Source organism: Natator depressus, chromosome 1 (assembly GCF_965152275.1).
Source record: "Natator depressus isolate rNatDep1 chromosome 1, rNatDep2.hap1, whole genome shotgun sequence".
Lineage (NCBI taxonomy): Eukaryota > Metazoa > Chordata > Testudines > Cheloniidae > Natator > Natator depressus.
This window is the reverse complement of record NC_134234.1, coordinates 121,419,806-121,446,423: the sequence shown is the minus strand read 5'-3', so window position 1 is coordinate 121,446,423 and position 26,618 is coordinate 121,419,806. Positions and strand designations below refer to the sequence as shown.

The 26,618-nt window shown below is 41.5% G+C and overlaps 2 protein-coding genes across 4 annotated transcripts in view; one reads left to right on the top strand and one right to left on the bottom strand.

Annotated features, from left to right (window-relative positions):
- CYFIP1 (cytoplasmic FMR1 interacting protein 1) overlaps positions 1-26,618 on the top strand; it is a 139,637-nt gene that overhangs the window by 91,742 nt on the left and 21,277 nt on the right. For all 3 annotated transcript variants that reach the window (XM_074965759.1, XM_074965750.1, XM_074965768.1), the window contains exons 24-25: positions 13,571-13,714; positions 23,327-23,417. In XM_074965759.1, coding sequence (XP_074821860.1) covers positions 13,571-13,714; positions 23,327-23,417 — 235 coding nt within the window. The remainder of the gene's footprint in view (positions 1-13,570; positions 13,715-23,326; positions 23,418-26,618) is intronic.
- LOC141995045 (fibronectin type III domain-containing protein 9-like) lies at positions 3,852-9,414 on the bottom strand. Its single transcript, XM_074965791.1, has 2 exons — positions 8,880-9,414; positions 3,852-6,425 (listed from the first exon to the last, which is right to left on the bottom strand). Exon 2 carries the CDS (start codon positions 6,285-6,287, stop codon positions 5,625-5,627), a length of 663 nt encoding a protein of 220 aa, XP_074821892.1. The 5' UTR covers positions 6,288-6,425; positions 8,880-9,414; the 3' UTR covers positions 3,852-5,624.

Here is a 26,618-nt window from a genome sequence, read left to right as displayed (position 1 = left end):
TCATTTCATGGTACAGTTAGATGGGTATTAATCCAGAAGAGGTTGCAAATCTTACGTATTGCATTTAGAATTATAACTGATTCAATGAGCCACCTAGGTATGTTTCATTCTTGTGTGGTTACTTTTCATTATCTAATTATACTTAGCATATCTCGTTTTCAGAGTACTGTATACACATAAATTAATTATTGCACCACCACTCTTAGGTGTTGTCAGGATTATAATATCCATTTTTACAGATGGAGGAAACTGAGACAGATTGATTTAAGTGATTTGTCCAGGCTTATATAGCTAATTATAGACAGAGAAATTACAACTCAGAAATGCTAAACTTGCAGTCCCAAGGTAATGATTGCTATTGTAAAATGTGTGCTTCTAAAACATGAAGGAAAAATGAGAATTTAATCTTTCTTTATATGGAAAATTTAAAAGTTGAACTGAGTGTTGCCACAAGTAGTGATTTTAATTAGACTATTCACTTCCAAGCAGTTATTGAACAGTGTGTTGGGGGAAAGTAGAACTCTACATCACATTAGATTTATTATATTCTTTACTCCTTCTTTGAATGATGGTCCCAATATGTATGCCTGTTGTGTGTTTCCTGCAGCAGAGAACTTCACTATTGAATTTAAAATATTTGATGTATGATGGTCTTAGGGCATTTGGGGTCCAGGAAAAAAATATCTGCAATCTTTGGATTATTATGCAAGATTCTGAATGCTCTGCTGGAGATGAACTTTCATAGATTTACAGATTCCAAGGCTAAACTTGTTTACCTGGAAGATTAACCTGTTGCAGAACCCTTTCAAAATGAAATGCCCTCCATCTGCAAATAATGGAGCCAACTGAGAAGTGAGGACAGATCATGCCATTGAGTTCCCCTTTTTCATCATCCAGCACTCCCAACCACATTCTCTTCTTTAACTTCTCACAGCTCTGCAATAAAAGAGGTATTAACTCCCACTGTGACTGCTGATAAGATTAGCAACCCATCCTTCAGTCAGCAAAGTATTTTAAAAATAAATTTAAAAACCCATAACAAAACACCCCACCTTTTTTGATTTGGGAGATTTTCTGATAAGAAATGAACACACACACTTCAGGTTGTGTATGCTCTCCTGTCATGCTCTTCTGGTTAACTGGTCAGTTCCTACAGCAGGATCAGGGACACCTGATTTTATGTACCTACAGGCCCCTGCTTTCACATCAGTAATGAGATATAGGCCAATGGATATTGTGAACTGCTCCTCCTGGCTGGCATTGGGAATAGAACAGTCAGCTAGAAAAAAACCTAACTGCAAAATGACTGACTTTATGTCGGCAAGAATGTTTGAGAGCATGCAGAATGATGTCTCTTGATTTCATTCAAGAGTCAAATAGCCTTATGGGACATACTGCCATCAGGTTATGGAGAGATGGCTCTGGAGGAGGAGGAAACATTGGATGGCCATATAAAATATTGTATAACTCCCAAATGGGAGAATATTACCTTAAGAATCATGATTAGCTTTATCTGATTATGAAGCATGGAATTCTTATGGAGGATATATAGACCAGCCACTACAGAGGCTACTTTTGGCTTAGAGAGGATTTACTAATACTTAAACAGTTAATATACAGTTAGGTCTTCAGAGCTCTGTGTGTATATCATCTAATTTATTTTGTAGAGGAAAAATATTCCATCATCCAAATTAAAGACATAGGGTGAAATCTTGGCCTCATTAAAGTCAATGGCAAAACTCTCACTGACTTAATCAAGGCAGGATTTCACTCATGATGTATACTTGTCTTTGATGAGAAACTATTAATCGACAAGTAGAGCATTCTGAGTGTCTCTTCTTCCATCTGTAACCTCGCCTCTTTTTTTCTGTTAATGTCAGTTATGTGTTATGCAAATAACCATAGGAACACGAAGCGTATTTTGATAACAGTTTGGTAGGAGGATTTGGTGTCTTAGGGGAGTGGAGATAGTACAATGAGCTTTTCACCTCTAAACCACTTAGTACTTAACACACACACAAAAAAAGCATGGCCGTCTGGCTGTTCTATTGATTTAATATAAACCACTGTAGTTTCAATTCAGTTCCTAGTGGACACAGGTCAATATTAATTTGCACTAGTTGGTTCTTATTAGCAGTCTAAGTAGTTACTCTAAATATATACCTTCTCATTTAATCGAAGGGCAAGCTGCCAAAACACAAGACCACCACAGTGAACCTGAGATGGTAGAGAGATTATCTGACTGCAGATTCTCACAGGTTAGAAAGCCAAATCAATCAATATGGCTCAGAGCAGAAGATTATGAATTTTCTAATTCTATATAGGGTGACCCAGGGTGAAACTTTCAAAAGCTCCTATGTCGCATTTTCAAAACTGACGTAAGCATTTAGGCTTAACAGTCTGTTCCATGGTGTATTTAGCTGTGTGGCTGAGTACCTTTCCCAAATCGGAAGAGCTCTGTGTAGCTCAAAAGCTTGTCTCTTTCACCAACAGAAGTTCATCCAATACCTCACCCATATTAGAATCATAGAATATCAGGGTTGGAAGGGACCTCAGGAGGTCATGTAGTCCAACCCCCTGCTCAAAGCTTGTCTCTTGAAGTCCTTAATTCCTGTTGAAAGACACTGCGACTTAGGCTTTTAAATGCCTACATTTTTTGTCATTGCTGTGTGTACAGGGCTGTAATAAGTAAAAGCCTGAAGTAATACAAAGATTTTATCACAGTTGAAAATTGTAAATAATATAATACTTCTATAGCAGTTTCTATCAAGGATCTCAGTGTGGCATACTAATATCAATTAATTGACCCTCTCTAAATCTTTGGGAATTTTGTTGAGTCCCTGTCACAGGGCAGCTGCCCTTTATGGGGAATTAGGGCCTTGTCTGCCTGAGACAGCCCTACCTGGGGATTATTAACTGCCTCAGGTGGCTAATTAGTAACCAAGCAGCTGGACCTAATAAAGGTTATCCAAGCTCAATTAGAGGGAAACTCCAAAGGGAGACAGGATGCTCCTGTGGAGAGGAGCTCCCAGAAGAGGCCTGAGCAAGAGGGCTGGGTAGGGAGCCTAGAGGATGAGTTCTCTGGGGAACCCACCAGAATGGGGAGTGAGTCTGGAGAGGAGGGCTGCAGTCAGCAGGCATCTAAGAGGGTCTGGTCTCAGCCAGAGGTCTCCAAGATACTGCCCTGGCAAAGATCAGCTGCTGTCCTAGAGAAGAGTTGCAGTGGTTGGACCTCCCTGGACCTCTGAATCCAGAGAAGGGTCTTACTCCAGTAGAAGCAGTAGGCCTAACCACAGGGGCAGAGACAATCTTGGGGAAAGAGCCTGGATGGAAACAAGCCCTGGACTCAGGTCGGGGACAGAAGGGGTAGGAACGACTTAGTCACCCAAATGAGATGCTGGAGTGAAAGTTTTGTTTATATTCTGTTTTGGCTTTTCTGTTAAGAAATGAAACCCTCCACAGGGAGGTGCTCTTTAGCATCGGGAAAATCTAGTAAGGGCTCACCTGTAACCCTATGCCTACCTGCAAGGGGGCACACCAGTCAGCCTGGAATGATGACAGTCCCCATGTCACAAATTAGGAAACTGAAGTACAGAGAAGTTAGTAACTTTGCAAAGTCATGCTGTAAGCCATTGGCAGAGCTGGGCACAGAGCCAGGTCTCTGATCTCATGGACTTATGTCATAACCACAGGATAATCTTTCCTCCCTATGTGAGTCTCTCTGCTCTGAATTAATTTAACTAGAACAAGTATTTCATCATAGTTGATAAAAAGAGGCATGCAGTAGTTTATTTCTCTGCATTCGTTTTGGAGATAAAACTGCAGGGACAACTTCAGTTTCTGAGCAGACTTTATTTCAGTTGCTAGTGTTTGCTTTGGGTAATTATCTCCGTTTGAAACACTAGTAAATTTTCAACATCGGACACGGTTTATTTAAAAGACAAAAGGACAACACAATCAACTGAAAAAAAAAAAAGTATGTGACATTATTTAACATTTACAGACCAGGTATAAAGGTTAATTTACTACAGCAATATAATTTTGAGCATATTCCTATGAAAGGAGAGTCACCATCCATTTGGCACACAATTATGTTGTGTTATCTCCCAACGGCAAAGCGAATGGAGCAAATTTGTTTTCTGATTGTGCCAGCTATGATTTCCATCTGTATGACTACCTTAGCACTAAGGAAACTGAAGGATCAGTCACAGAATGGTTGAAACACTTCAGGAGTAGAGTAGCTGGAAAAGCCGCACTGCCTGATGTGAAGTGTTTAAGTGGCTGCTACATTATCAGACCTGTCTGTAATAGACCACCTTGGCTTCCAGAAAGCCATTAGAATTGATGGCAATGGCTATGCTAACAGTTGCCCTTCTTTGTCTGCTGGAATAGATCAAGCCGGCTAAGTGAATGTTGAGTTTAAATATACATTCTTTTAGTATCAGTTTAAAATAAATGCATAAAATCACAGTATATCGTACAGCCACACACACACACCATATTATACAATAACACTAAAATATATCAATTTAAAAGGAAGAAATATGTGCTTAATAGATTGAAAACTGTGGAATGTGATGAATGTGTGAAAACACTGGACGTATCATTCTTCCAGGGTGCCCACATTTCCAGTTCAAGGACAGTGTTGACAAGATCTTCAGGACAACTGTAGTTGCATGTAAATTTCCATAATCTCAAAAATACATGTACTCAGTCATAGTCTAGCTGCTTTTACTCTTGGTACATTAACAGAAATTGGTGGCTGGTTAAAAACCTGCCATTCTGTTCTGTTCTCCCCCTTCAGTTTAGGGAAAGAGCAATCATGAGTCATGGTTTTGGGTCTCATGATCTCCCCTTTCAATGCTGTGCAATGAGCACTTCCCTCTTATAGCTGCAGCTTTAAGCATTAAACTGCAGCATTAAGCGTTGAATACCTTAACCTCTCATGGTGGTGTAACTAGAGTGCCTCTTGCTGGTGTCACCATCCTGAGTGCATTTTTAAATTGGGTGAAATAGGAATCCTTTTTTTCGAATATCAATGAATTTAGCTGGTGTCCTACAACTAGAACTTGTTTTGAATGGAACTGTCAAGTACAACGTACAGCAATGAACTGTGCAGTTTCAGAAGCAACCTGATTCTGAATAATGTGGATAAAAAATGTGACAGGCCATTATAGATGTAGTCATTTAACACAGGGCATTCGAGCTGCCTGCAGCATGAGAATACCGGTCTCAGTATGCAATTTTCAGTTTGGTTTATTATTTAATAATAATTCTCCCTTTGTCCTTTTCATTCATTTATTTATTTTGGTTTACTGTTTTAGAATAAACCTTATTCTCTGCCTCCAAAACAAAAATCAAGAATACCCTTTGATTTCTATGCTATATGCTTGATAATATTTTCTTAATCAAATCAAGAGAATACTTAGTTCTAAACCTTAATATTGAGACCCTCCCAGCTGTGCGTGTGATGGTGGGAGGATCAGTTGTGGTTAAGAATGCTGATAAGAGTGTATCAGCAATAATTAAACACCACAAATGCAAACTGTAAAAGGTATAGAACTCTGCAGGTTAAAATATTTCACACATGGTGCACTGTTAATCTGTGCAGTGGTGTTTACCAATTAAAATGGCCCAACTGTCATCGGCACTAATTCCTGGCTTTTAGAAGTTTGCATGGTAGGCTCCTTAGAAGTTAAGGGATTTTCTATTATGGTAGCCAGTTGAATACCTTCTGCATTCTTACCCTCAACACTTTGGACTAATCTGCCTTGCTTGTTAAACTGCTCTGGGGTGTGTGACTTGTTTATTGTCCAAGCCTCCCCCTTGTCCTGTTCTGAGTTCATGTTTTGTCCTTCTACACGTTCTCGTCTCTTGCGGTACCATATATGCAGGCAGCCGTAAAGGAGGATCCCGGCAATGATGAGAAGCAGAATACTGCTAGTTAGCCAGATACCCAGGGCCAGATCTTTTTTTTTGTTGCTTGCAGATGCTGGATCTTCTTCTAATGTGTGAAAAATTCTGCACTGGTCACTGGAGGGGTTTGCAGATTGGCAGGTTACACACAATATGTAGGTGGTTAGTGGAGTTAGGTTTTCTATGACAAATGAAGACCGACTAGCAGGCACTCGCTCTTCTTTCTGAAAATTTTTTCTTGAATAACCTGACAGCATGTTGTTCCTGTTGGGATGATACATAATACTGTAAAAGCTGTCATCACAAATGGCCATGGGTGGCCAAATTACCATTGCTGTGCTTCCTGTTACATTTTGTATTGTTACTCCCATTGTGATGCCACTCAATATTTTTTCACAACTGTCTCCCCACAAGAAAGGAAGATTATAGTTGCAGTTCCAGAAAAATAAGGAGATGTCCCAGAAGCTTCACCACGGAGAAGAACTATGTGGCTCTTAAACATTAGTGTTCTGTAATTTAGAAAAGTAATTTATTAGGAAACAGTGCTTTTAATTTTTCTATGGGCATTTTAAAATGAAGTAATCTGATCAGACTGAATCTATAAGCAAAGAGAATCTTTGGCACTTGCATTTGTTTGAAAAATAAATCATAGAGTATTTTCAGACCTTTCCAGTTGCAGAAATGTTTGGTACTATTGTGTAAATCACTGAATATTTCAATCCTAAGGAATCTGCAGTCAGACAATACACCAGTGGGAGTGAAATTACCCATCATTTAAAAACCTCTGTTTATTAAGAGGGAAACTTTCAAAAGAGGCATAATGAGCATAAAGCACTAAACTCCCACAGACTTCCAGTGGGTGTTGGGTGCCTAACTCCCCTTTGTGCCTTTTGAAAATCTTCTCCTGGCTCGGTTGCCATGTAAAAACTAAACAGTCAGAATTTTTAATGGACACATGAGGTAGTACGCATGTCTGTTGACATGAGAGATCATGGAACAATTTTTTTGTTAATTGCATACATTTTAAATATCTTTAACAGAAAAGGGAGCATGATATTCAACATTGCTTATCACTTCGATAGTATAGAGTCACAGAGGCTTAAATATTGATCACTATTGGAGAGCTGACCTTAAAAACTTCTAAGAAAGGAGATTCCACCACCTTCCTAGGTAACGCATTCCAGTGTTTCACCACCCTCCTAGTGAAAAAGTTTTTCCTAATATCCAACCTAAACCTCCCCCACTGCATCTTGAGACTATTACTCCTCATTCTGTCATCTACTACCACTGAGAACAGTCTAGATCCATCCTCTTTGGAACCCCCTTTCAGGTAGTTGAAAGCAGCTATCAAATCCCCCCTCATTCTTCTCTTCCGCAGACTAAACAATCCCAGTTCCCTCAGCCTCTCCTCATAAGTCATGTGTTCCAGTCCCCTAATCATTTTTGTTGCCCTCCGCTGGATGTTTTCCAATTTTTCCACATCCTTCTTGTAGTGTGGGGCCCAAACCTGGACACAGTACTCCAGATGAGGCCTCACCAATGTCGAATAGAGGGGAACGATCACGTCCCTCAATCTGCTGGCAATGCCCCTACCTATACATCCCAAAATGCCATTGGCCTTCTTGGCAACAAGGGCACACTGTTGACTCATATCCAGCTTCTTGTCCACTGTAACCTCTAGGTCCTTTTCTGCAGAACTGCTGCCGAGCCATTCGGTCCCTAGTCTGTAGCAGTGCATGGGATTCTTCCGTCCTAAGTGCAGGACTCTGCACTTGTCCTTGTTGAACCTCATCAGATGTCTTTTGGCCCAATCCTCTAATTTGTCTAGGGCCTTCTGTATCCTCACATCTCCTGACTGCAGTGTAGACATATACTAAGCACTTAAGTGTTTTTGAAATGTTTATGCTAAATTACTAGCATAAATGACTTTAGCAATGATTATGAAATAAAAGATTAGTGATTTCACTACAGTGTGAACATATTATTTCATATTGTGGATGTAATGTATTCTGTCTCCTGTCTAAATAACAATTTAGTATTGGAAAATTTTTCTGAGAATGGAAGCTTATAAAATTCTGACATAGCAGATATTCTGAAGTTTATGTGAGGTAGTACACATGTCTGTCTACCTTTCTTTTTTTAAGTTGGAAAAACCACTGGAAAAATTATCCATCTGAGGATCACATTAAAATAACTGTACCTTATGCACCATTTTCAATGAAGCACTATAGTCCTTAAAAAAAACAAAACTGCTACTCATATGTGGGAACATATTTCTCAGAATTCTCAGTTGCAGTTTGTGCATTTTGCTTATTTGTGAAGAATATAAGGCATATGCTCATCTACAATACAACAATAAACATATTTTTAAAATATAAATGCCAACACACCCATCTAAATTATATAGGCAGTTCTAAAAAATAACGAAAACGAAACAACCCACCCCTCAAGAATGGAGGTGCCCTTCTTTCTAACCACCCTAAAATACAGGCAATGAAACAGCTGCATCAATTTCAAAGAAATGAGTTTGCCATTGAATAAACTCATTGGATAAACAGATGGGGGCACACCACAGACTGAAGTGGTTTTTATAATACTAAACTTGACCATCCATCTTAAGTCTCTTAGGTATCTATACGGTGGTCTACACTATAATATCAGAGCATCTAGTGGCTCTTGAGTCCCATATCAAGTTTTAGTTAAAAAGATCCTAGTTAATTACATTTTAAGTAAAAAGATTTTTTTTAAATATTGCCTGATCATATCTAGAATCCATCATCTCATTCTCAGAGCTATTTGAGTAGAATTTTGGTTTTTTATTTTTTTTAAATGTTTTCACAATGTTTTGTTTTGTTAGCAAGCATTAATTACATTTTACTATTTAGAGGTAACGTACATAACATTATATCCTAATGTTTGAAAAATTAACTTAGTATTTTATTCATTATAAAATCTTTACTGACCTTCACTTCCTGAAATAAATCCTTAGAATAAGATTTTCAGATGGAGATATTGCAAAACTGAAAAATGAGATTTTCTGTGTCCTTTTGTGTAGGTGACTTCCTTCATGATCTGTACTCGCCAGTTTTCTCTCTCAGATTCTCTGGACTAAATTCTAGTTGCTTGACACTTGCAATTCTATTCTCCAGGGATGCTGGTGACACTGTTTCTTTCTCTTCTACTTAAATTCGTACATGAACACATCTTGTCTAAGTAGCCTGCTGCCTAGGTTTTTAAAGAACATGCAGGAAAAAAGACATACATTCTCTCACTCGCTACCTCTTGGACAATATAGTGTATGAGCACTCCAGTTACATGCTGCTCTGTATGTACCTAGGCTTGCTTCAGTGATGCTGTGAGTGAATAAGGCTAGCACTTCTGTGACATCGGCAGAACAGGAGGTTTGGTTGGTTTTTTTTGTTTTGTTTTTTTGGGTTTTTTTTAGTGAAAGGATGTGGGGGAAGCAATAGCTTAAAAAAGGGCAAGCTTCTCCCAGTGATTAATGAGAACTTTGCTGTTTCAGGTTTCTGCTTTAGTCTTTTTGTATTCCTCTGCAATACTTTTTATTATTTTTTTTTAATAATCCCTTGTCACAGTTTTATAATGCGCCACTAATCCAGCATTTACTGGTGGATTGTTCAAGCTGCTTTACATGTTTGATGTAAAATGTCCAAATATTCATGGGGAAATATGGTATTTCTGATTCTTCTGCCTGGTTTTTTGAAGAATATTTTAGTGCCTGCTTTTTCATAACTGTTCTCTTCCTTGAAGTATGCAGCTGTACCCTTTCTCCTTACTCTAAACTTCTGTAGAACAATAAAATACTGTATAATTTGATAAAGGAAAATCATCTCTACACTGGGATATTCTGTAGCACAGATATTTTTGTTACTCAAAGTCTACAAAGTTATAAACCCCAAGAACAAACGAATGCAACAATTAAAACCATTACTGTGAAATATAAAGCTTCTGCATTTAGGGATAAATTTTTTTTTATAGTATCCAGTATACTGAAGCATTCATCTGTGTTTGGCTTTTAAAGTCTGTTTAATGTTTTATGAAACGTTTGGGAAAATTAACTCTGTACTTCATCAGTATCAAAAGGCAACAAACTTGTAGACTAAGCTTGCTCCATTACAGACCTGTCTATTATCAGTTAAAGACCTAAATAGAAAAGAGATAAAGGATATTCCATCAGCTGTTCTCTTACTTGAATGTTTATTGAGTCATCTGCTGTCATACATTATTTTAGCAATCATAAATAGGGTACCTATTCTTGCAAGGACACAGCAAATCAAGAAAATAGCCCAGGAACCAAGCTGCTGCGGCAAGCCAGCTACACTTGAAATAAGAGCATAAATCAGGAATAGCATGGTTTGTAAAATTAAATATTTTTCAAGCATTCATCAAGCTTTACCAGTACCACTCCCATTTGATTTCCCAGTCCCTACTTCTGCATGTGTTTGTGCAATTTTGCATTTAATACTCAGTTGTAGTTTTGGGCTCTCTGCCAGTCAGTGTTAATTTAGAATTCAGTATTTCAATCAGCTGTGATCTAATAACAGGATTTTTAGCTTCTTCCAGAGCAGTGTCCTGCACGGATTCTGATAATCTTCCAAACATCTGTTGCAGTTTGAGTTCACAAAAAGAATGGCTAAATAATTTGAGAAAATATCCCCGCCCCATCATTATAAATATGCAAACTGTAACAGGTGTCAATAGTTGTAATTTAAAATATGATAGAGGGACATATTTCACTGTGTAGTCTGTTCACTCTAGCGGAGACAGCTCCCTGAGCAGAAGAAATGTGATAACATTAAAAATAAGGTGAAGTGAAACTTCTGGATCTCCAGAGTACAAAAATACTTGGTTGGTTGTAACTCCTTTTCTGTAATAGTTAGCTGAAATAATGTTAACTTGTTGGATATTTTCTGTGCATATTTTATAATATTAAATACAAAGTTGCTCAGTTAAAATCAGAGTCTGGAAATGGGAAAGTTAAGGTTCCAACACCAACATTTAACTTGGCCATGTTATGTCTTATATGTTTTATAGCGTATACATTTACAAGAGCTGCACGTTTTTAAATGCTGACAAGTAACTGCTTTTCTTTAGTAGACAGTTGTTCAAAAGTTGGTGGAAGCCAGCTTCCTGCTTATTAGTTTAGTTCCCAAGTGGCCTCACTGTATAGCCACAGAGAGCATATTACAAAAATCTAGTCTTGACTGGCAAGGGCATGAATAACTGTGGTGGGCTCCATATCGGAGAGAGGTCACGCTCTTCTCCCTGGGTGCGCTCTTGGAACATGTCTGCATTATGAGGACTATACCTGCACAGCTATGGCATTATAGCTATGCCAACATAACCCCATAGTGCAGATGCAGCCTACCCCAACAGAAGGGGTTGTCTGTTGGTATAGCAACACTACCTCCCTAGGCGATAAGAGCGTCTATACTCAAGGTGGGGTCCACATAGCTACAATGCTCACGGGCATGGATTTTTCACACCCTGGAGCAACATAGCTATTCCAACCAAAATTATAAGTGTATACCAGACCTTGGTCACAGCTGCTTTCTGAGCAGCCCAAGATTTAATAGTACAACTAGCTTGCACTCATGTCTTACAAGCAGTGAATACTGAGGAGAAGCAAAGCGGATCCAACAGAACCTGCAGAAACAAAAGATGGGCAAGCTGCTGTGAAAGAAGGAACCAATATAATCTCTGCCACTTCCTATGATTGCTTTTCTCCATGCTACAAATATTACCCCTCTCATATAAGTGGAGTTTGACAGCTAGCTCTCATCCGAGCCCCAATGTGAGTTAGAAATCATCTTCCAGATTCTCAGAGGGTATAAGTCTACATAGTTATATTGACTGAGGTGAAAAAAACACTGATCGAGAACAACTAAGGATCTTGCCTTGTATATTGATTGACAGAATTTCTGTCAGCCTGTGTCACATGTCCATTTATAGATATTATGAGCTCAAATGAGAACCTTTATCAATTAGTTGTAGTGATCACTAAGTTTAGAAATCTGGTTTTACTTACTCGAGCCTTCAGAACGTTACATGAGACAACATAAAATGGAAACTGTAACAGTTTCTATTGATTTTTTGCCCCCCAAATGTTCTGTAAGTGAAACTACAGTACCAGGATATGCTCCAGTTATGTTTGGTAATCTAGATCAGTGGCTCTCAGCCTTTCCAGGCAACTGTATCCCTTTCAGGTATCTGATTTGTCTTGTGTACCCAAGTTTCACCTCACTTAAAAACTACTTGCTTACAAAATCAGACATAAAAATACGCAAGTGTCACAGCACACTATTACTGAAAAATTGCTTATGTTCTCATTTTAACCATATAATTATAAAATAAATAAATTGGAATATAAGTATTGTACTTACATTTCAGTGTATAGTATATAGAGCAGTATACATTTCAGTTTGTATTGTCTTCGCTAGTGCTTTTTATGTAGCCTGTTGTAAAACTGAGCAAATGTCTAGATGAGTTGATGTACCCCCTGGAAGATCCCTGCATAGCCCCACAGTTATGTGTACTCCTGGTTGAGAACCACTGAGATATTAGCTTGAGCCACTTTTGTGCCCTTTTAACATGGTGTAGTCATAAAATTGAAGGAGGAATTATAGTGGTAGTATAAATAGTAAGTGGAAGATGTCCAGTCATCAACAATTAGCGTTTATTACATTCAGCTTATTAAGGAACATTTTAGTCAGTCATGTCTTCTGTTTTAAAAGGAAGCTTTGAAACTCATCTTATATATTAGAGCTAAAGAGGCAAAGTTCTGTCTGAATTCTGTATAATTTAATATGCTTAAAAATAGCACTGTCAAATGATTAAAACTGTGATTAATCACAACTATTTTTTTAATCACACTGTTAAATAATAATAGACTACCAATTTAAATTCAGCATGGAAGCACATCCTCTGGAATGGTGGTTGAAGTATGATGGGGCATACGAATGTTTAGCATATCTGGCATGTAAATATCTTGCAACCCTGGCTACAACAGTGCCATGCAAACACCTGTACTCACTTTCAGGAGGCATTGTAAACAAGAAGTGGGCACCATTATCTCCCGTAAATGTAAACAAACTTGTTTGCCTTAGCAATTGACTGAACAAGAAGTAGGACTGAGTGGACTTGTAGGCGCTAACATTTTACATTGTTTTGTTTTTGAATGCAGTTATGTAAAACAAAATAATTCTACATTTGGAGATTTCACTTCAGAACTTGTATGAGGTGAACTGAAAAATACAATTTATTTTGTTTATCTTTTTTACAGTGCAAATATTGGTAATAAAAATAATATAAAACAAGCACTGTACAGTTTGTATTCTCTGTTATAATTGAAATAATTATATTTGAAAATATAGAAAAACATTCAAAAATATTTATAATAAATTGGTATTCTGTTGTTGTTTAACCGTGCTATTAAAACTGTGATTAATTGTGACTGTTTTTTAGTCTAGTTTATTTGTTTTGCATTAATCGCATGAGTTAACTGTGATTAATTGACAGCCCTACATAAAAATATTGCACAAAAAGTAATGTACATTGTATCCAATGAGAGATTTCTATGACAGTGCAGGAAATTGAGTTATTTTTGTTAATACTATTTTTTTTCTCCCATCAGGCTTTGAATTTGACATATTCCAGCATTTATAGCAACTACAGGAACTTTGTTGGTCCCCCTCACTTTAAAGTCATTTGCAGGCTCCTAGGGTACCAGGGCATCGCTGTGGTAATGGAGGAATTACTGAAGGTGGTCAAAAGCCTGGTATGTTAACAGATTTTCTTTCTCTCTCTCTCTCTCTTTCTCCCCCCCGCCCCACCCCCCGATTGCTTCTAATGGAGGGGAAATGTTTTATGTGCAGTGGAAAGTACATCTAAATATAAGTATGATGCATTTAGCCTATTAAACGTGTTCAGGCAACTATAAAACATGTGAGGAAGAAATGGAAACCTTTTGAAAAAGCTGCGTTAGCTAAGTTGTCCATGGAAGCATAACCCTAAACTATTAACTTTTCCCTGACTTTTATGAGTTTCTCATTAGTTCACTAAACTAAAATTGCTGTTAACTTGCAATTACAGTTAAGGACCTCAAAAAAAGATGCTCCTGAGGGAATTCTGTGCAAAAAAAAAAAAAAAATTCTGCACACAATATTTTTAAATTCCACAAAATTCTGCATATTTTATTTGTCAATAAATAAATGTGGAGGCTCCACTATGGCAATGGGGAGCCCAGGCAGGTCACTGGCTGCATGGAGGTGGGAGATCACCCTGCAGCACCCCCACCCTACCCACGGGACACGGACTTGGAGATGAAGCTGCACACAACCCTGACACAGTGCAAGGGCCAGGCCTGCCCCAAAAACACCCCGGGGCCCTGCCCCTCCACGCCAAGTGCACAAAGATAGCAAGCAAGAGGGGCAGAGTCTTGCATGCATGCCCAGCTCTGGCCTCTGATCCAGGAGTGGTGCAGGCAGGCTCAGCCTAGCAGGATCCTTGGGGTGGGGGTGGGGGAATCCAGGTGTGGGGCAGTCTAGGTGTCGGGGGTCCAGATGCGGGGGAGATCTGGATGCACAGGGGCTTGTTTGGGAGTTCCAGATGCAGGGGGAATGGGACTCTGCAGGGGGGTCCTAATGAAGGTGGTGGGGCTCAGCAGTGGGGGGGTCTGGGGGTGGGGGGATGGGCTTCTGGGTGTGTGGGGGCTTAGTGGGTGGGTCTGGGTGCTGGGGAGTGGGGCTTGGTGAGGTGGGGATCTGGGTGCAGCTGGTTGGGGCTCAGTGGTGTGAGGGTCTGGATACAGGGTGGTTTAAGTGCAGGGAGGTGGGGCTTGTCGTGGTGGGGGTTCAAGTGGGGGGCTCAGCAGGAGGTGGTCTGGGTGCAGGGGTGGGAGTCCAGATGCAAGGGGGAGGGACTTGTTGGAGGTCCGGATGCAGGCAGGCTCCTGAGGCAGAGGATGAGGCTCAGTGGGTGTGGGGGGCTCAATACGGGATGCTGGGTGCAGGGGGGTGGGTGAGGCTCAGCGGGGAGTCTGGGTATGGGTGGGTTTGGATATACGGGTGTTGGGTAGACAGGTGAGCAGTTCCCCATACAGTGACTCTTTCCCCCCACAGCTGAGGAGCAATGGGGACAGGAAGTGGGTGGGAGGTGCTCAGCTTCCTGCAGCTAGAGGAGGTTTCTGGGGTTAGGTCTGCAGGGGAAGAGGAAGACCCATCCTCCCCAGCCCAGCCAGGACTAGCAGCTGATTTACCTCTCCGCTGGCTGCCCCGGGTGCCTGTAATGACTCACCCATGCTGTTGAGGGCTGCATGACCGTCTTGCGGCTTCCCTTTGCTTCCCCGTCAGAAAGTCGTTTTTTTGCGGGGAAGCAAAACAATCTGTGGGGGACATGAATTTTGCATGCGTGCAGCTGCGCAGAATGCCCCCAGGAATAAAAAAGAGGAAGGCATAGGACTTGGGATGACTGGGTTCCCCGTCCATGTTCTGTTAGACTTCCTGTGTGAACTTGGGCAAGTCACTTCACTTCTCTGTGCCCATTTCCTATCTGTAAAAGGGGGGTAATAGCGCTTCCCTGTCTCACATAGGTGTTCTGGGATAAACATATTAAAATTATGTGGCATTCCAATACTAGGATGATTAGGGCCATCTGAGTAGTTCCGAAAGAGTAATTCCCCAATAGGAGAAGATCACTTTTAAAGTTACTTCCAAACTGCTATAATTGTTCATGAATAGCTCTTAGAAGAGGATGGATTAGATTTCCTGTTGGTTATTGCTGCTAGCATACAAATAAACAAACAGAGATATTTAACATATCTCTGCTTCAGTCACATGTGAGGGATTTGGGAATAAATTTTGAAGCTAATTCTCTAGATATTTCAAACAAGACATGTTGCAGAAAGAGGCCTGCCACATAGCTTTTTAGACACGCCCTGCTGATTGACCTGGGATCACCTTCTAATGACAGTGAGGATGGAGAAGTAACAACTTTTGGAAGTTAGGGGCTTCCTAAAACCTTAGTGGAGATATCCATATTTCATTTTTCTGAAGTGGACCTATTTGTAGGGTTTTTTTTTTTTAAAATACTAAGGCAATAATCTTCAGTGTGCGCCACATATAAATTTTACCTCATAATTTGTACAGATTTTTGACCTTTTTTGCTTATTGGTTTGTTTTATGATGATATAGTGGACTTCCATTTTCCTCAAATATTAAGATTTATTATTAGTGTTCAATTAAAAAAATTATATGACAGCTACAGAAGTGTACCTCATATCAGTGATAAAATCAGGGAGAAAAAATACAGCTCTTTAAAACTGAAGTGAAAAATTACCCCCCCCCAAACAATTCAATATATGAAGTGATTTTTAGAATAATACAGAAATATGAGAGACAGTTCCTGTTATAAGGTCCTTGATTCAAAACATGAAGTAAAATTGCTTTAATGCCAGCTGTATGCATACTGTAACGTTTTGTTTTGGGGGAAATTAGAAATTCTTGTGGAAAGATAACTCTAGTTGAGATTATCCATGTAGTCTAGGGAATTTAGACACACATCTTGCATTAGTTTCAATGGAAGGTATGTGTCTAAATCCCCTAGATCATTCATTGAAATTAATGGAAGGTGGGTTTCTAAAATCCTCTAGACTGCTTCAAATATCCCAACTTCTCACTTTAGGAGGAATGTTTTTTGATAGTCATATGTGGAGAGAGTGTGTTGGTAGGGCCTGGACAATCGTGTATGAAAAATGAAGTACAGCTTTCCAGCTAAATTCACTCCAAATTAGTTGTGTTCTGATTACTAAATTTCTTAGCGTATTTGAGCAGCAGCTGAAATGTTTTTTCTGCCTTCCCTTTTTTCAGGGTTTTCAGTAATATTGTTATTGCCAGCTGACCAAGTATTAGATAACAAGGAAGGTTTACTCGTTAAGACTGATCTAGCAATGCACAGTATCAAGCTTGTTTAGACTAGTGTTCAGACCATATTTCAGAGAAGTTATCCACACAACCTTCTTCTTTATCTTTATAGATGGCCCTTTGTGTAACTGGGAGGGGATTGCCTGCCATTGGGCACGTAGAAGTATAAATTCAAAAATTCTGTACAAATGTGCATTGCACTTTACAGGCATAAGCCAAGAATTTGCAGGTGTGTTTTGTTTTTCCATACTACATCTACCACCGTGGTATTTTTGTCTCCTCCTCCTGCCTCATCAAGCTTACAACCTAAAATAACCCAGTGACTTTATTGCTGTCATTGGAATCAAGCAAGGTGATTGATGTAGGATGTCAAACAAAGGGAAAGGGGGAAATGCTTTAAGGAGAAGAACTCTTATTTAGTTTATGGTTGCATTTATTTGACTAATTCTTTAGTAGGATTTTTGTTCTAAAATTTTTCTCATGATGCTTGAGTGTAGTAGAAGTGACAGTGGGGAGCCAACCAAGTAGAAATTTAATGGCATTTTAAATAACAAATATTGTGGCATTTTGTTTACAGAAGTTTGTGAATATGTGGGGGAGTTTTAAACTTAAAAAAAAAAAGTCTTGATCTCTCAACCTTTCTGCTCCACCTATAAATGTCAAGTCTGACCAGTCTAGTGATATTTACATGGATAACTGCATTATTAAAAATCTCTTCATAAATAACATTTCATTATTATTTGTTTATAATATTTCCCCAACATTTGAGACACTTACTGGTATTTAAGCAGGAATGGCTCCTGCTTGGAGGACCTGGCAGTTGAAGGACAGACAAAAGTTAGGGGAAAGGAAGAAACCATTTTTTGACAAGTCAACTTGATTCATTGAAGGCAGCATGCTAGTGATGGATCTCTAAGAGGGACTTAAATGTGAAGAGGAGCAGGTTGCTGCGGTTGAGCTCAGACCGGTCACATCAATATATAGGGGGCCACGTGGAAGAAGGCATGGAGGGAATGTGTGAGAAGTTCACAGGCAGGCAGACAAGACTGGAAACAGGTAGAACAGAGGGTTTTGGGACAATGCCAGTTTTCACCACAGGAGGTCAAAGTTCCCCTGAGCCAATGGCTTATTGGGCTGATGCAGTTAAGGCGTGTCAGTTTCATAGCCAGTGGTGATGTGACCGGCATCATGTTGACTGCCTTTGACTGTCCTAATCCAGTGTTTTTCAACGTTCGGGTCACGACTCAGTACTGGGACGCGGCATGTAAGGCACTGCTCAGCACCAAGGGACCCTAGCAGCTCTGGTCAGCAGCGTTGACCAGGACATTAAAAATCCTGATGGCGGTGCTGCCCACCTAAGGCAGGCTAGTGCCTACCTGTTCTGACACCGCGCTGCGGACAGTGGCGAGTCCGGCTTTTAGGCAGGGGGGCCACGGGGCTCCGCATACTGCCCCCACCCCAAGCAATGGCTTCGCACTCCCACTGGCGCCTCCACCTAGGAGCCAGACCTGCTGCTGGCTGCTTCTGGGGCACAGCGTGGTCCACGGTGCCAGGATAGGTGGGAAGCCTGCCTCTGCACCCCTGCTGCGCTGCTGACCGGGAGTCGCCAGAGGTAAGTCTGTGCCCCAATCCCCTGCCTCAGCCCTGAGCCCCCCGCAACCCAAAACCCCTTCCTATACCCAAACCCCTCATCCCCAGCCCCCATCCTGCAGACCTCACCCCTCAACCCTCTGCCTCAGCCCTGAGCCCCTCCCACATACTCTGTTGGGTCGCGGGCATCAACAATTTTCAGCTGGGTCCCAAGAAAAAAAGTTTGAATCCAATGCATCAGTTACCCATTTTGAAGCTGGGTAAACTGGAGGTGGCCTTTCTGTGTGTGAGTGAGTGAGACTCAAGCCCATGACTTTCAAGATTGTAAGTGAATGCCTTAACCACACAGGCACTGTACCTCTGAGTAGGGTGGGATAGGCTTTTGAAGATAATGGGACAAGAAGCTTAAACTTGATGCACTAGCAGATGGAAAGATTCGACAAGGGGAGTGACATGATCTAGTCAGATAAGGAAGATGAGGATAGTGGCTGCATTTTGTTTGGATGGCAGGGGACAAAGTTGAAAATGTTGCTCTAAGCAAGGTGGGATGTAATACTTCTATACTCCTATATAGTGCTTTTCATCTATATATCTCAAAGCGTTTCACAATCTTTAATATATTTATTCTCACAAAACCCCTCTGTGAGGTAGGGAAGCATTGTTATCCCCACTTTGTAGATGAGGGAACTGAAGCACAGAGAGGCTAAGTGACTGCTGAAGCTCACGGGGGAATTCTGTGGTGGAGCAGGGAATTGTACCCAAGTCTCCCAAGTCCTAGGCTGGTGCTGTAACCACTGGACCATCCTTCCTTTTGCTGAGAGCCTGAATGAGGGATTTGGCTATGGTGATGTCAAGGAACTATGACGTGATTGGAATAACAGAGACTTGGTGGGATAGCTCACATGACTGGAGTACAGTCATGGATGGTTATAAACTGTTCAGGAAGGACAGGCAGGGCAGAAAAGGTGGGGGAGTAGCACTGTACGTAAGGGAGCAGTATGACTGCTCAGAGCTCCGGTACGAAACTGTGGAAAAACCTGAGTGTCTCTGGATTAAGTTTAGAAGTGTGTGCAACAAGAGTGATGTAGTGGTGGGAGTCTGCTATAGACCACCGGACCAGGGGGATGAGGTGGATGAGGCTTTCTTCTGGCAACTCACGGAAGCTACTAGATCGCATGCCCTGATTCTCATGGGTGACTTTAATTTTCCTGATATCTGCTGGGAGAGCAATACAGCGGTGCATAGACAATCCAGGAAGTTTTTGGAAAGCGTAGGGGACAATTTTCTGGCGCAAGTGCTAGGGGAGCCAACTAGGGGGGGCGCTTTTCTTGACCTGCTGCTCACAAACCGGGTAGAATTAGTGGGGGAAGCAAAAGTGGATGGGAATCTGGGAGGCAGTGACCATGAGTTGGTTGAGTTCAGGATCCTGACGCAGGGAAGAAAGGTAAGCAGCAGGATACGGACCCTGGACTTCAGGAAAGCAGACTTCGACTCCCTCAGGGAACGGATGGGTAGGATCCCCTGGGGACTATCATGAAGGGGAAGGGAGTCCAGGAGAGCTGGCTGTATTTCAAGGAATCCCTGTTGAGGTTACAGGGACAAACCATCCCGATGAGTCGAAAGAATAGTAAACATGGCAAGCGACCAGCTTGGCTTAATGGTGAAATCCTAGCGGATCTTAAACATAAAAAAGAAGCTTACAAGAAGTGGAAGGTTGGACATATGACCAGGGAAGAGTATAAAAATATTGCTCGGGCATGTAGGAAAGATATCAGGAGGGCCAAATCGCACCTGGAGCTGCAGCTAGCAAGAGATGTCAAGAGTAACAAGAAGGGTTTCTTCAGGTATGTTGGCAACAAGAAGAAAGCCAAGGAAAGTGTGGGCCCCTTACTGAATGAGGGAGGCAACCTAGTGACAGAGGATGTGGAAAAAGCTAATGTACTCAATGCTTTTTTTGCCTCTGTTTTCACTAACAAGGTCAGCTCCCAGACTGCTGCGCTGGGCATCACAGAATGGGGAAGAGATGGCCAGCCCTCTGTGGAGATAGAGGTGGTTAGGGACTATTTAGAAAAGCTGGACGTGCACAAGTCCATGGGGCCGGACGAGTTACATCCGAGAGTGCTGAAGGAATTGGCGGCTGTGATTGCAGAGCCCTTGGCCATTATCTTTGAAAACTCGTGGCGAACGGGGGAAGTCCCGGATGACTGGAAAAAGGCTAATGTAGTGCCAATCTTTAAAAAAGGGAAGAAGGAGGATCCTGGGAACTACAGGCCAGTCAGCCTCACCTCAGTCCCTGGAAAAATCATGGAGCAGGTCCTCAAAGAATCAATCCTGAAGCACTTACATGAGAGGAAAGTGATCAGGAACAGTCAGCATGGATTCACCAAGGGAAGGTCATGCCTGACTAATCTAATCGCCTTTTATGATGAGATTACTGGTTCTGTGGATGAAGGGAAAGCAGTGGATGTATTGTTTCTTGACTTTAGCAAAGCTTTTGACACTGTCTCCCACAGTATTCTTGTCAGCAAGTTAAGGAAGTATGGGCTAGATGAATGCACTATAAGGTGGGTAGAAAGCTGGCTAGATTGTTGGGCTCAACGGGTAGTGATAAATGGCTCCATGTCTAGTTGGCAGCCGGTGTCAAGTGGAGTGCCCCAGGGGTCGGTCCTGGGGCCGGTTTTGTTCAATATCTTCATAAATGATCTGGAGGATGGTGTGGATTGCACTTTCAGCAAATTTGCAGATGATACTAAACTGGGAGGAGTGGTAGATACGCTGGAGGGGAGGGATAGGATACAGAAGGACCTAGACAAATTGGAGGATTGGGCCAAAAGAAATCTGATGAGGTTCAATAAGGATAAGTGCAGGGTCCTGCACTTAGGATGGAAGAATCCAATGCACCGCTACAGACTAGGGACCGAATGGCTAGGCAGCAGTTCTGCGGAAAAGGACCTAGGGGTGACGGTGGACGAGAAGCTGGATATGAGTCAACAGTGTGCCCTTGTTGCCAAGAAGGCCAATGGCATTTTGGGATGTATAAGTAGGGGCATAGCGAGCAGATCGAGGGACGTGATCGTTCCCCTCTATTCGACACTGGTGAGGCCTCATCTGGAGTACTGTGTCCAGTTTTGGGCCCCACACTACAAGAAGGATGTGGATAAATTGGAGAGAGTCCAGCGAAGGGCAACAAAAATGATTAGGGGTCTAGAGCACATGACTTATGAGGAGAGGCTGAGGGAGCTGGGATTGTTTAGTCTGCAGAAGAGAAGAATGAGGGGGGATTTGATAGCTGCTTTCAACTACCTGAAAGGGGGTTCCAAAGAGGATGGCTCTAGACTGTTCTCAATGGTAGCAGATGACAGAACGAGGAGTAATGGTCTCAAGTTGCAATGGGGGAGGTTTAGATTGGATATTAGGAAAAACTTTTTCACTAAGAGGGTGGTGAAACACTGGAATGCGTTACCTAGGGAGGTGGTAGAATCTCCTTCCTTAGAGGTTTTTAAGGTCAGGCTTGACAAAGCCCTGGCTGGGATGATTTAACTGGGAATTGGTCCTGCTTCGAGCAGGGGGTTGGACTAGATGACCTTCTGGGGTCCCTTCCAACCCTGATATTCTATGATATGATTCTATGGAAAGCAAAGGATAGATCTTGGAGATGTTGAGGAGGAAGAAGCAGTGGGATTTGGTTATGGCCTTGGAGGTGTAGGGCAACGGCAAGGGAGGGGAAACTCCAGAACAACCACCAAATTGGTGATGGTGTTGACAGCAGTGGAGAGTGGGTAAGTGGAGAAGCTTTGGGAGGGAAGATGAGAAAGTTTGGTTTTGGCCAAATTAGAAGATATCCAAGAGGCGATATTAAGAGACAGGCTGGGATATGGGGTTGGATGGGAGGAGAGACCTGTGTACTGAATGGTATGTGAGAATGTAATTAAAGACAGAACCACAGTACCTATGCACAAGGGGGCCTGAATTCATGTTGCTGGGGCATCCTTAATTCTGGCATTTCCTAACTCATAAGTGCTTGATTTGCAACCTTAAAAAATAAATGAATGAATAATGTAACTTTTTATATATGTTTTGGGCCTTTGTTTCCTAGATAAGATTTTTCTGTTGGCCTTGGTTATTGTGCTGTTGCCACTGTAACACACACCGAGAGTGGTTAATAATATCTAAATAATGCACATCTGTTTATAACGTGCTCAGATATGAAGTCCTCTGATCATTTGATGATAGAAACCTTAAACCAGTAACTTTTTTTTTTTTAATTGAAGCCTTTCTAAGTCAAAAATTAGCAATACAGTGAAGGAAAAAATGTGTTGGGGGAAGCGATACGTTTGTCTTCGATACCTATGACCAATTCAGTTTTAATACATTTGTACAGCGTGACCGTTTAGACCCCAAACCTGCAACCCTTCACGCACACGCGTAATTTAACATACACGAGTAGTCACATTGAAGTCACTGGGATTACCTGCATGCATAAAGTTATTTATGTACGTAAGGATCAGGATCATTGGCAGGATCAGGGCTGTGTACTGTCACCCAGAGTTCAGTTGCTCTTCACGGTTTGGGCGCTGTGGTTAAAAACTGTGAAATGGTAACTCTAATAGTCACTTGAAGAGTTCATTAGAACTGCTGTACTTCCTCGCTTCCTTCCTTTTTTTTTTTTTTTTTTAAAGAAGATGCAACTACAATCATTTCTTTTAAAAAGCTGTTTCTTTAAGCAGTGCAAAGACTATAGGAAGAACTGTAGGACATACAGAGTTAAGAAACATAAGATTTTAGAGCATATTCAGTGCATATGTAGAATGAACTGCATACATGTCGTCTTTGTTAGTTCCACAACAATAATATTGTTATGCATGTCTGTCTTCCCTCAGCTGCAGGGCACAATTCTTCAGTATGTGAAGACCTTGATGGAAGTGATGCCTAAAATCTGTAGATTACCTAGACATGAATATGGCTCTCCAGGTTGGTTTACCTTTGATGTTACCACCATTGCATTAATAAGAGGACATTAAATCCTGGCTTCCAGTATATTTTTTATAAACAATTCATGTATGTACATCTCATTGTAAATTATTTGCTCTCAAATAGCCATTGGGCAATGAGTGTTGGGGCAGAATAGGAATTGTTTCCAAATTTTCTGTTGCTATCTTTCATACTTGCATAGGGTTCCCTGCCTGGCAATCTCAGATAGCAGTTCTGTTTAAATCTCTGTAATCTAGTTCCCAGTTCTCTGGAAAAGTTTCCTGCTCATTTCTTGTCCTTGTCAGATGTAAGATACGGTGTATTAGACAATCTTCGAAGGAGTACTCAGTGTAAACTGGGATATAGTTCTGCAAATAATTAAGTTCAAGGTTTGCTGGGGGCGTCCTAGCCATTTAATGAGTCACAGTAGTTGCAGGAGAAGAAGCTGCTCTGGAAGCTGGATGCCATAAAAGAGAGAATTAATTGCTAATTAGTATTTGTCATATTGTTGATTCCAATTTTGAAACGGCTTTCGTACCCCCAAACATCCCTTTTCCACAACTTCTAACAACACAAATGAATCCTTATATTTGCCACCCACCTTTTTGAGCATTCTTTTATTTTTCCTGTGTTACTTAGGTTTATTAACTGGAATGAGGTTGATTTTGCTCCCCATAGCATATTTGACTTTCATTGCAAAGGCTGAACCGAATCAAAGATTTGCTAAGTGTTCCTTCCTGTTTTTCTCTTTGGAGCATAGAAATGGATGAGTCATATCAATTAACCATTATAAAAATTTGAAGGGTTTAGATGTCCTTTGTGCCTGGATTTAGGAATAAGCAATAGGTGCTACCATACATAGAGCCACGTAGGCCCCTATGTGGGGAAAGCCTGAATAAGGATTAGGAAGCTGAATTTCACCTTGGCGAGATTCCTTCAGAAGATTCTTTTTGGGGACGGGGTCCCTCCTGCCCTAAGGAATGAGCAGCAGGAAGAAGTGGCCTGGGCTCCTTGGAGAAATCTGCTCAGGACTCTTTCTGCAGGAAAAGTAAAACTCAGAAAGGGTAGAACTCATTTGTGTAGGAGACAGAGCTGCCTTCTTTTGGAGCTAAACTTTCTCAAACCTCAGCACTTTCCTTTCCAAGTGCCATGTGCCTTTCCTCGACCTGGTTTTCACTAATAAAAAACCATAGTGTAGCATACATTTAGAAAAAATAACATGTCATCTTCCCTTTGCGGGGGAAAGAAGGAGAAACCTCGTAAAACAGATGCTAGTCATGTTCCTCAGTGCACTACAGGAATGTGCTTGGAAACTGATGGGTGTGGTATAAGAAACTGAATAGAAAACCTGTGTGGAGACTCAGGGCGTCCATATTACTCCCTGTGTGACCACCTTCCCCAATAGTAGCATTGCTCCCTCTGAAACCATACTATATTTTCATGAGCTCTGTTGGCTGCTGCCCCAGCCCTCATTGGTGGGAAGGAGGGGAAAGCTTAGTGTGACAAGGGGGAACCAGTGTTGTTGTCTGTGGGGAGAAAATGTTGCAGACAGTAGCCATCCCTCTCCAGCCTGTAAAACTTCGCTTCTTCCTCCCTCTGGCCTACACAGCCCTAACCCAGCAGACTGAGAGGGGAGGGACATGTGCCGTACAGTCACTGTTCTGTCCTCTCCCTTCTGTGCCACCCTTCCCCACACCAGTTTCTTCCGTGTTTTGTTCCTCTTGGCTCACGTTAGTGGAGGGAAGCGTATAGGCCAGGGGTGGCCAACCTGTGGCTCCGGAGCCACATGTGGTTCTTCAGAAGTTAATATGCAGCTCCTTGTATAGACACCGACTCTGGAGCTGGAGCTTCAGGCACCAACTTTCCAATGTGCTGGGGGGTGCTCACTGCTCAACCCCTGGCTCTGTCCCCACTCCACCCCTTCCCCTAAGCCTGCAGTGCCCTTGCTTCTCCCCCTCCCCGCCTCCTGCACGCCACAAAACAGCTGATCAGGAGGTGCGGGGAGGGATGGGGAGGCGCTGATAGGTGGGGCTGCCAGCGGGTGGGAGGCGCTGGAAGCATGGGGGAGCTGATGGGAGGCTGCTGATGTATTACTGTGGCTCTTTGGCAATGTACTTTGGTAAATTCTGGCTCCTTCTCAGGCTCAGGTTGGCCACCCCTGGTATAGGCCATAACTTCTATGCGCTGTTCACTCCTCCACCTCCTACAGCTCTCAGCACAAGTACCTTAAACAAATGGGCAACTGTACTAGCCATACGCATGGGCATCACTGAGATACTCTGCTGCTATTTTAGTTGTCTGGTACAAACTCATTCACACATCACTCTCATTGTCTCAGCCACAAAGACCAAAGCTGCTGCTGTGATCCAAAGCTTTAATGCATAAGGATCGGGGCTGGCTTAAAGTACTGCACATTTATCAATTCAGAATCTATTTCCCAGTTCACATCTACATATGAATAGCCATCATTCTCTATCTAAGTACACTTAGAAAGCCCCTAATTATGTTACACGGCTCAGAGTTTTCATTTGGAACGTTTTGTTGGACGCCATTAATTATATAGGACTTGAGCAATTCCAATCATGTCTGTCCGTGTGGATTTTTAATGACTGTTTATCCATGCTAAAAGGAACAGAGGATGGAGATATGGGCAGCTGAGTTCAAGAGACCTCCTTGCCAACGATTTTGTTTCCATAGAAACGGTGTTTAAGTGGTGTGCAACTTACTCATCCTGTATTTTAGATAAATATTTTTATGTCTGCATTAAACTAAAGGATTTTGGAGGTGAGGGGGAGACATTGCAGGTGCTCATTAAAGGAACTCTGTCCTGTAAATGTTCAAGCATATTTTATTTATTTTAAGTCATCTTAGAAATATAATTGTCCCATATAATTGTCCCATATTTATCTTTTACTTTTCTATCACTAATTTCTTTTAGTGTTTGAATAGGACTACAGTTGTTTTTGATCATCTAGCCGTACTAAAATGTCCTTGGGAATCAGAAAAAACATGCTTATGTAGGCGCTGCTGCAGTGATAGGGTTAGATTTGTGCTACTGCTGGAGAACCTGCAGAGGGAAAGCTTTTAAAAGGGAGGGAGGGGTAAAGACGGAGCCTTCCAAAATATAAACTGAGAGAGGGGATAGACTTTTAAAAAATTATTATTAAATAAATAAAATTACCACCGAAGATTGCATTGGAG